The sequence below is a fragment of the Petaurus breviceps genome, unplaced genomic scaffold (genome assembly GCF_028583685.1).
Source record: "Petaurus breviceps papuanus isolate PSGF00001 unplaced genomic scaffold, PetGlider_PUasm1.0 549, whole genome shotgun sequence".
In the NCBI taxonomy this organism is placed as follows: domain Eukaryota; kingdom Metazoa; phylum Chordata; class Mammalia; order Diprotodontia; family Petauridae; genus Petaurus; species Petaurus breviceps.
In genome coordinates, this window is record NW_027186370.1 from 1 (window position 1) to 10932 (window position 10932).

The 10932-nt window shown below is 42.1% G+C and overlaps 1 gene segment (V, D, J or C); it reads left to right on the plus strand.

Annotated features, from left to right (window-relative positions):
* Nucleotides 1-10034: 10034 nt before the first annotated feature.
* On the plus strand, nt 10035-10375 carry LOC138172476 (Ig heavy chain V region 914-like; the record flags this gene model as incomplete). The annotated part of the segment is given in 1 exon segment: nt 10035-10375. A coding segment is annotated over 1 exon segment (341 nt), but the record flags the coding sequence as incomplete, so codon positions are not given.
* Between the last annotated feature and the right edge of the window lie 557 nt (nt 10376-10932).

Below are 10932 nucleotides of genomic sequence, written 5' to 3' on the forward strand. Positions count from 1 at the left end.
ACCTGGTGCAGGCCTTTGATTGAGCTGATAGGAAGGGGCCTCCTGCAGACCATATAAGGGCCATTCTACTTACTCTTGTTCAATTTCTCATCTCTGAAGGAATACAGATAATTAACGTTTACATAGCACCTATGTGCCGGGCATTCTGCTAAGCACTTTACAAACACTACAACCTGGGAGGTGGGAGCTATTGTCATCCCCATTTGACAAGTGAAGAAACTGAGGTAAACAGATGTCAACAGAAATCTGAGGTGAGATTTGAGCTCAGGAATTCCTAACTCCAGGCCCTACACTCTATCCCCTGAACCACGTAATTATCCCCAGCACCACATAATTGTCCCCAGCCTTATGCTTTCTGTTTCTACCTGGTCAACAAGTCCTTCATCTTAGTACTGCTGCTTGAGAATTATATCCTTAGCACATCTGTACAGCAACCTCTTGCTTTCATACTTAGACTCCAAGGCTTTAGTTGTGCCAGATAAGATTCTTGCTTGAAAGAATTGTCAGAGTTGGCAGGATCATATGCAATGGGCATGGAAGAGGTTCAGGAAGAGGTTCAGAAAGAGGAATGGAGACTTTCCCCTGGCTGGTCTTACTGTAAGAAAGAAGCAAGAGGGGAAATAGCCAGACTTTGCTATGATATAAAGGGAGAAAAGGTCACAGGAGTGTACTCTGGACTGCCTGTAGGTTGGGTGACCTCCACTCAACCCCTCCTGAAGCTGGGTCTTCTAGAGCTCAGTTTGGGGAATCATAGGATGTGGAAGGTAAGACTGACAGGTAGTTTGTGTTGGATGGGCAGTCAGACAACGTCAGGGACCCTTGAAAACTCCAATCAATCTATTGTCCACTCTGCTGCCAAACTGATTTTCATGAAATGCATGTCTGACACTGACCTTCCCACCTTCAAACTCAATGAACCCCAGTGGCTCCTTATAATCTCCAGGATCAAAAATAAAATGCTCCTTTTGGCATTGAAAGCCCTCGACAACCTAACCACTTCCTACTTTCCAGTCTTTCTACCTTTACTCCCCTAAATATATTCTATGATCCAGAGACAATGGTCTCTGTACATTCCACCCCACTTCCTTACTCCATGTCCTTTCACTGGCTGTTCCTTAAGTCTGGAATATTCTCTTTGCTCACATTTACCTGTTGCCTTCCTTGGCCTTCTTTAAGACTCATCTCAAATCCCACCTGTTGAAAGAGGTCTTTTTTGATCCTCCGCACCCCTCCCTCATTAACAAAAGTTGTTTGCATGTTGTTTTCTCTGAGAGAATATCAGCTCCTCGAGGGCAGGGACTGTTTTGGCTTTTCCTTGTATCCTTGGTGTTTCGTACTGTCCCAAGCATGTAGTCAATGCTTAATAAGTTTTTCTTTTTCTTTTCTTTATGTACTTTTTGACTGACTGAATGGAAACTCACCACAAGCACCCTGAGTTGGAGGACTGGGTGCTCCATTTTATAATTTGGGTACACACCTTTCACAATTCCTTTTCCTTAAGGTAATGAGTAGTCCACCTAGATGTCATCACTAATCTAGCCTGTAAGGTGAGGTAGGTACTAGTCCAAGAGTCAAAGTCAGTGCAATATTCTTCCAAGGAACTGGGTCAGCTACAAACCATATTCCTTCAGTGGTTTTAGGAGATACTTCTCAAATGACTTCTTTGTCCACTGGACAATGGTGCTTGTTAAGTTAAGCTTACTGACAGTGAGTTGTAGCACCTGAAAGTCCCAATCATTAAACTCTTGATGCCAATGTAAGTTCACTAATTACCTAAGTGGGACCTCAGCAAGGGGATCCTATCCTATTCCAGTGGCTTGATAGGTCATTGCAGCTACAATGGTTCCAAAAGGGACACTTTCCCCAGGAATCTAAACCAGGACAGTGAACTGATCTCCTGATATAGGCTACCTCCCAAAAGAATTTCTGAAAGCAACCCAACAACCCCAGGTGGCCTCCCTGACTTATGGGACATGATTTAGGACCTCTTCCCTGGTGGTTCCATCGGTCCTTACTCATGGCTACCCTTGGAGTGATTTAGGACCTGGTGCTCATGAATCTAAGAAGCTTAGCTCAGGTGGAGTTAGGGCATCAGACCCCAAAGATAACATGATCTGGGGCAAAAGGACCCTCTGGCAAGCCATGAAAGAAAGAGGTCCTGTCCTATGGGGGCTATAGATATGGTTATTAAAACCTGAGGCTCCTTAGGAACAGCTAGGTGGAGCAGTGGACAGAGCTCTGAATCCAGAGGCAGCAAGAACTAAGCTCAAATTCGACTTCTTGGGGTTATCAAGAGGATCAAATGAGATAATGCTTGTAAACTATTTGGCACAGTTCCTGGTACCTAGGACTGCCCTTAACAAATGCTTGTTGTCTTCCTTCCTAAGGAAGAAATGGATGGCAAGAAATTCAGCACCTTGGTGTGGAGATTCTGATGGCTTAGGTCAGGAGGAGAGGGGACAAGTACTTCTACTCCCCCTGCCCCCATAACATCCTTTTATCCAGACTTAAGGAACTTGAGGGTAGGGACCAATGTCTCCTAATTTGACCAGTCCTTGGCTCTACCAGTCCTGCCAGAAGGTCTTACGCTATGGCTGTGGTGAAATAGGGTGGGGGCATACAAAACAAATCTTCCCTGGACTATTGGATACAGGATCACAAATTACAATTATCTTGGCAGATCTAACCCAACCTATGGGGAAGTACATTGTAGAGTGGGATAGGATCCCCATACAATTATGATGGTTTGGAAGAGTGACCACCTTGGGAGCTAAAGCCAGGACTCACATGATGGTTGACCACTGACCACTTGTCTGAACCAGCTTTAATTGATTATTCACCATCAGTATCAACATCAGCATCAGAATCAGCAGCTAGTGTTTTAAAGCTTGCAAAGTCTTACAAAGCATTTTTAGGGTTATATTATTTCATATGATTCACACACATATTATTTCATATGATCCCCATGGCAACCCTGTAAGGTAAGTGCTATTATAATCCTGTATTATTTATATTTATGTATCTGATATATATTTTTATGTAAGATATATATTTCTATATATTATATATATTTATATATAGGATATATCCTATATATTATATTATAATCCTATATTATTATCATTTTACAGATGAGGAAATAGTCTGAGGAAAGTTAAGTGATTTGCCCAGGGTCACACCTACTGAGTGTTTAAGGCAGGATTAGAACTCAAGTTTTACTGGCTCCAAGTCTAGTATTCTATTCCCTGTGCCTCCTAAATGCTAGACAATTTAAATAACCAGGAGACTGCCCTTGTTAAGGTTTTAGGTATCAAACCCTAGGGTGTCCTAGTAAGTAGGACTTAGGCAAGAAATAGTGGATCTGCTGATTCCTACCCAAGTCACTAATACAAACCAATACTATGTCTTTAGAAGAGATAAGTAAATCTCTTCATTAATTGAGGAGATGAAATAAGCTGGGATCCTAGTATGAACTAATTCCTTTAATAACCTGCAGTGCAAGGTAGATAGCTTGTAGTATCCCTCTATGAAAATAAACATGTTGGTGCCTATGATTTCTGGATTTCTGGAGCAGTCTCTAGTTTGACAGGGTGTATCTCAAATTTTTAGATAATGATATGAGGTCATTGACCTAGCTGATGTTTTCTTGTTCTTTTGGGCACTTCCTTGCACTAAAGGGAGAAATCGGATATTGCTGCATATTGCTCTATCTGACAAGGCCACCAGGGGGCATGATGATACTGAATAACATCAGCTCTTTTTAATTATCATACAGACCAATCAGCCCTAGTAGTACCCATGTCTCTATCAACCTCTTCTTCCTCTTGTTTTCCCAGATTTATAGCTAACCTATGGGTATGTCTGAATTTCCATCATTTTCATAATTTTATTTTTCATACATCTTATTTGGTGGTTGGTCTATTTTTTCAATCCTTAGCATGAATCCAATGGGACTATTTTATCTACATCTATGTTAAATATGTTAACTAAAACAAATAGAAAGTGAGGCTGTGTGGTTTAAGAAAAAGAGATTCTAAAAGGCAGTCACAGATGAATTCCATACCCCTCTTTTCTGCTCTGCCTTTTGCTCTTTCTCCATTGGTAGACACAATAAAACTAAAAGACCATAGTGATAGATGGTTTCTTAGCACACTACATTTACCTCCCTTCCTTTCCTGATCCTGGGATCTCCTCAAACTCTCTGTACCTACTGAGTGAAGCCACTGTTTGATGATGATACAGCCTACTTGACTTCCTTCTGGACACAAATATGGACACTGACAGCTCTCCAGGATGGCTGGATCAGCTTACAGCTCCACCAACAATGAATTAGTGTTCCAACTTTCCCGCATTTTCTCCCAACATTTATCATTTTCCTGTTTTGTCATATTAGTCGATCTGATAGATGTGATGTTATGTGATGCCTCAGAATTGTTTTGATCTGCATCTCTTTAGTCAATAGTGATTTAAAGCATCTTTATATGAATATAGGTAACTTTAATTTCTTCCTCTGAAAACTACCTGTTCATATGCTTTGACCATTTATTAATTGGGGAGTGACTTGTATTCTTGTAAATTTGACTCAGTTCTCTATATATTTTAGAAATGAGGCCTTTATCAGAGACACTAGTTGTAAAAATTCTTTCCCAGTTTTCTGCTTCCCTCCTAATTTTGGTTGCATTGGCTTTGTTTGTACAAAAAACATTACAATTTAATGTAATCAAAATTATCCATTTTGCATTTCATAATGTTCTCTATCTCTTGTCATAAATTCCTCCATTCTCCATAAATCTGACAGAGAAACTATTCCTCGCTCCTCTAATTTTTTTTATAATATCATTCTTTATACCTAAATCAAATTTTGGACTTTATTTTGGTATATGGTTTAAGATGTTGGTCTATGCCCAGTTTCTGCCATACTATTTTGCATTTTCCCCTGGAGTTTTTGTCAAATAGTGAGTTCTTATTCCAGAAACTAGGTCTATATATAGTAGATTACTATAGTCATTAATTACTGTGTCTTGTGTACCTAACATATTCCACTGATCCATCATTCTTTTTCTTAGCAAGTACCAGGTAGTTTTGATGATTGCTGCTTTACAATATAAGATGTAGTATGGCTAGGCCACATTCCCTCACATTTCTTTTCATTAATCCCTTGATATTCCAGAACTTTTGTTCTTCTAGATGAATCTTGATATTGTTTTTTTTAGCTCTATAAAACAATTTTTGGTAGCTTGATTGGTGTGGTGCTAAATAAGTAAATTAATTTAGGTGGAATTGTCATTTTTATTATATTAACTCAGCCTACCCACGAGCAACTGATGTTTTCCCAGTTATTTAGATCTGACTTTATTTATGTAAAAAGTGTTTTGTAATTGTGTTTATATAGTTCAACCTGCAATTTCTTAAATACTTACTATGCCCATGAACTGTGATAAGCAGACTAAAAATATTTTTTTTAAAAAATCCTATCCTCAAGGAACTTCCATTCTACTGGGTTACTACTGGAGTGATGGAAGTCGAAAAAGAAAATGGGGCATACATGAGAGATGCTAGGAAGGGAGAACTCATAGAATTTGGGAAATTATAGGATATAAGTAGTGTAGGAGACAAGAGGGTCCAAGACAAGTTATCAAGTATGAGAGACTAGATGAATGGGGGTGCCACAGAACACTGGGGATATTATTGTAAAAGCAAAGTCACTGTGGTCAGCAGTGAGTGGCTTAAGGTCTGAGAAAGAGTATTAAATGAAATGCCATTCAATTTGGTAATTAAGAAGTTTTGATGGCCTTGGAAAGAGAGAAGCTTCAGCAGAGTGATGGGCAGACAAGTCAAATTTTAAGGAGTTGAGGAGAGAGAATTGGTGAAAAGGGCATGGAAATATCAAGGGTAAACACTTTTCCAAGAAATTTGGAAAAGAAGAGAGATGAAACAATAGCAAAATGGGGTAGAAGAGTGAAGGGAATATTTTAGGGATATTGGAAAGACATGACCATGTTTATGGACAGATGGCAAGGAGTGAACAGAAAGAAAGAGGCTGCAGATGCATGAAAAAGAGGGAGGGTAGGATTCCTGAAGCAAGAAAGCAGAGGAGGCTGGAAAGAATAGAGACAGAGGCATAGGTAGAGGGATTATTAGTCTTATTTGAGAAGTAGAATCATTACTTACTTTGTCAATAGAAGGAAAATAGGTATTAATTCTGAAAAATGTAGGAGTAGAAGAATTAATGGCACACCAGCCAATCATTCAATCAATTGTTAAATAGCAAGTTATTCCTAAATAATCTTAAGAATTTCTAAAGTTAATAGTTACTTCTTCAGTGTGAAGCTTACCGATCATTTGAGAAATGGAGCTTTTTCTATCATAATCATTGTTTACATATTTGCAACAGCACTGACAGGATAAGGCCTAACCTGCTTAGAGCAAGGATGAAGAAGCATTTATTAAGCACCTACTTTGTTCCAGGAACTATACTAGACACTGGGCACACAAAGATAAAAATGTAACTGTCCCTGCACTCTAGAATTCTATAGAGGGTGAGGTGGGGAACAGAATTTATAACATGGGTACACAGGTGCTCTGTGCCTAACTGTACAACAATCTGATCATTATATGCTGGTGTGCCATAAAACAAAAGAATTTACAACATGTACATATATCTTCAAAACAAAGCAAATCTAGTTAATTTATTTTTTGGGGGGTGGTCTCCATCTTCTTGAAGTAGGAAACTAAATAATTCACTCTAAGTCGGGGCTGGGGGTGGGCTTGAAGTCAGGGCATGAGGAAATGTAAAAAGTTTTGGTATACTTGTGAGGGATGAAATCAAACAGTGATCAGGGAAGACTGTAGACTGCAAGGTGTGGGATTTTGTTGGGTTTGGGGTTTTGTTTTGTTTTGGTCCAAAGCTAAAATTTCTGTGATGTAGGGAACTCTTGTGAAGACTCACTCCTCCACTGATAGATCTCAAACTGCTCTGGAATTTAGAGTTGCCCAAGGCACTGACAGCTAGGCTACTTGCTGGGAGTCATATTACCAGCAGGTGGTCAAGGCAGGACAAGGACACTGGGGTCTGCTTGCTACCCACTCACTAGGCAATGTTGCCTTTTCCTTTAAGTAGAGTTCAAATTTGCCTCTCTGCAATGCCCACCTGTGGATCCTTGCTCTGCTCACTGGGGCTAATTCAAGTAAACAATTATTACCAAGTCCCTGCTACTTGCACAGGACTGTTCTGTACAGACAAAAATGCAACAGTCTGGGCCTCTCAGTGCTCATATTCTACTGAGGGAGACAATAGCATCAAAGATCAAGGTAGTAAAATAAAGGGAGGAAGGAAGAGTCAAAGCAGAGATCTGATAGATACCAGCTTTCTGGCCACTGTTACCCTGCCTCTCAGTTGATGTTTCACATTATACATTTGGAGTCAGTGAAACCAGCTGGATTTTGTGTGGCTTTCTCCAGCAATATTCAGCAGCTCTGGAGTAGAAGAGAAACCAGAGAAGGAAAGTTCCTCAAAGATAAGAAGAAGCTGATTGGGAGCAATGGGAGTTTCCTCAAGTGAACTCTGTAAGATTGGGTCATAAATTCCATGAGCTTGCTCTCATGTTTCAGTCTCATCTACAACTTGCTTCTCCCTCAATGCCTTGCTCAAGGGAAGGCACACTGTAAATGTTTATTGAAAAGAAAGTGACTCAGCTCATTAACATGATCTTGTCTATTCCACCCTTTCCCATTCCTTACCTCACCCACTCCACCACGGCCAGAGGCAGTTAGGTGGTACAGTAGATAGAGTGTTGGGCCTGGGTCCTTGAAGATCTGAGCTCAAATGCAGCCTCAAACACTTACTAGCTATATGACCTTGGACACATAGTCATTTAACCTCTTCTTGCCTTAGTTTCCTCTATAAAATTGCGATCATAATAGCATGTACCTCTCAGGTTATTATGAGGACAAAATGAGGTTATTTTTAAGGCTTTATTATTAAGTATTAAGGCTTTGAAAACCTTCATGCTGTGTAAATGTTGGTCATTATTACTATGAACATGTTACCCTGTCTATCTTTAGAACATTCATTCTCCCTTAAACCCTTTATCTCATTTACTCAGCCTGCTGATCCTCCACACGTTCTACTTAAAGAACGCTCTCACTCCACTGGCAGCACCCTGCATGCACCATCCTACATTCTTCTGCAATCATTTAACTTGACTATTCTATCTCATTGACTCCATCCTGTCTCCTCTACAGCACCTCCTCTATTCAGCCATTCCACTTCATTGTTTCCATCCCATGCCATCCACCACAGCTTACCTACATGCTAGTACTAGCCCTGATGTGTGACCACATCCACCCAATCTCTTCTATTCTTCCCTGTCCACTCTGCTACCTTCACACCACCTCTTCCTCTCAAACATGTCTACACCACTTAACCAGAATGGCATAGTATGAAGTGTTGCTGCTGTTTGTGCTTCATTCCCGAAGAGGACCATGACATCATGGAGGGGAGGCCATGACATGCAAGTTCATTGTATTTAGGTGAGGGAGGGCTTTGTGCTTTAGAGTCAGAAGCCCTGGACTGAAATCCCACTTCTCTCACTCCCCTCCCTGTTTACCTTGTGTGTCATTTAACTTCACTGTGCCCAGCTTCTTCACCTGTAAAATGAATGGGGTTGGACTCGATGGCCACTGGGGTCCCTTTGAGATCTAATAATAACATTAACAGCGAGCCTCTATGTAGCATTTTGAGGATTTCGAAGTGCTTTATGGATATTATCTTATTTGATCCTCATATCAATTCCTTTGGGAGAGAGGTGCTAGTGTTAGCCTCCCTTTATAGAGGAGGAAACCAAAGCAGACAGAAGTTAAGTGACTTGCCTAGAGTCACAAAGCTACTACGTGCCTGAGGCTGGGTTTGAATCTGTCTTCTTGACTACAGGTCCAAGGTCCCATCCACTGCACCAGCTGGCTGTCTAGCATTCTATGCACCATTCCAGCTCACTTGTTCCATTGTGACTGCCCCACAGGACAATGATCTCCCTCTCCTCTCCATGCCTACATAGTCTGAACAAGTCATCTGACCCATGGATACCTACCTGAGAATCCAGAAGAGCTATTGGGCCTGTGGTTATATGGTCTATTCCTGGACCCTGGCAGTGCTCCTGAAGAACTAACACCCAAGAATCTAGTTTCCTCAGGGTCTTGGGATGCAGAGAAAGAGATAACTGGGCTGGGGGTAAAGCAAGGACAGCTAAGAATAGAAAGGCCAGACCTACCTTCTAATCTGTGCTGAGCTGGACTGTATAGCTATGGTGTTCACCTCAAGATGCTGATGCTATGCTCTAAGCACCCCCAGACTTCAGGACATTTGCTGCAGACCCTGTAACAAAACTAAACATGATTCTTAAAATGCCAGTAGGGCTAGAAATTAGCCCTGTAGTTATAATTATTCTGTGCTAACTCCCCTCTCCTGCCCAGGCTTACATCTGTCTGCCTCATGCTCCACCCTCTTCTAACCACACCAGGGTGGGGGATGGGCAGACCCCACAGCTCTCAGCTGCCTCCTTAAAAACACTTCCCTCTGGACAGAACTCCTTTCTATGCAGATATTACTGATCCTCCGCCACAGTTCTTGACCCCATCCTGACTAGAGAATCCTGCCAGGCTCAGCAGCATGTCTGCCAGGACCTTCACCACTCTTGCTAGGATCTACCTCTTGGGGCTACTCTTTTCCATTCTCCCAGGTATCTGTCCTGTCCACACTGCTTTTCTTCTCTTGTTTGCCCTCTGTATGGGGCTGGGTCTCTAATTAGATTCTGAACACCTCTATCCCTATCTCTCTCCTGTTCTCTCTTCCCTGGTGGTAGGGGCCTTGAGGCTTAGCTTCTCCTTCTTCCAGTTGCTTGGCCTTGTGTCCCTGGCAACCTGGATTGAGATTGGAATCTCTAATTAGCAGCTAGGTATCTCTGCCGTGCTCTCTAAACTTCCCCTCCGGTGGAGGCTTGGTATAGGACTTAATCTCCTTGGTATGTTTTCTGCAGGTTCCTGGGCCCAGGTGCGGCTAGTGGAGACAGGAGGCAAGGTGACAGCTGAGGGGCAGTCTGTGACCCTGACCTGTAGGGCCTCTGGCTTCAATTTCAAGGAATATACCATGTCTTGGCACTGGAGCACAACTGAGAACAACAAGGAGTTCCTGGCCAGCATAGGTGCTGGATCTAGCAGTAACAGAGAGTACAGCCCCAGAATTCAGGGCAGGGCTTTCATCAACAGGAACAATGAGGCCCAAACTGTCTCCCTGACCTTGCGCCAGCTAAGAAAGGAGGACTCAGGCAAATATTATTGTGCCAGACTCACCCTGCTACGGCCCAGGAAGAGACCTTGACACAAACCTGGGATTAGAACCCCAGATGCTGCTAGTGTGTGTGTGTGTGTGTGTATAAGGGAAGAAGTAGATTATGTTTATGTGCTAAAATAAGAGTCAGGGCTTAAATCCAGCCTCCACTGTTCCTTTACATTCTTGTGACTCCAACCATTGCTTCAGTCTCAGCTGATGGCCCCCTTCCCCCTCCCTCTGGGTGCCAGGCAGTCTCACCTTCTGCTGCCAAGTTCCTGGGAGAACAATGAGTGACTGGGAGCAAGGAGAATTCAGTCTGAAGTCCTGCTGTGAGAGCACATCCTCTGTGCCACGCACCTGGCCTAAGGACTGGCTCAAGTGTGGGGACAAGCCTCCATTCTGGAGGACCTCACAGCCTGGGGTGGCAGAAGGATTAACCATCTCTGCCTCTGGAGAGCTCAAAGTCTTAGCCTGAAGGAACCCAGAAAGAATTGACTGGTTCCTGTCCTCAGGAAGCCTATCCCATACTATTATCCTGAGGGAAATAGCATAAAGTATATGTCACAAGTAAAAAGTATATGTCCATTTTACAGATGAGAAAACTT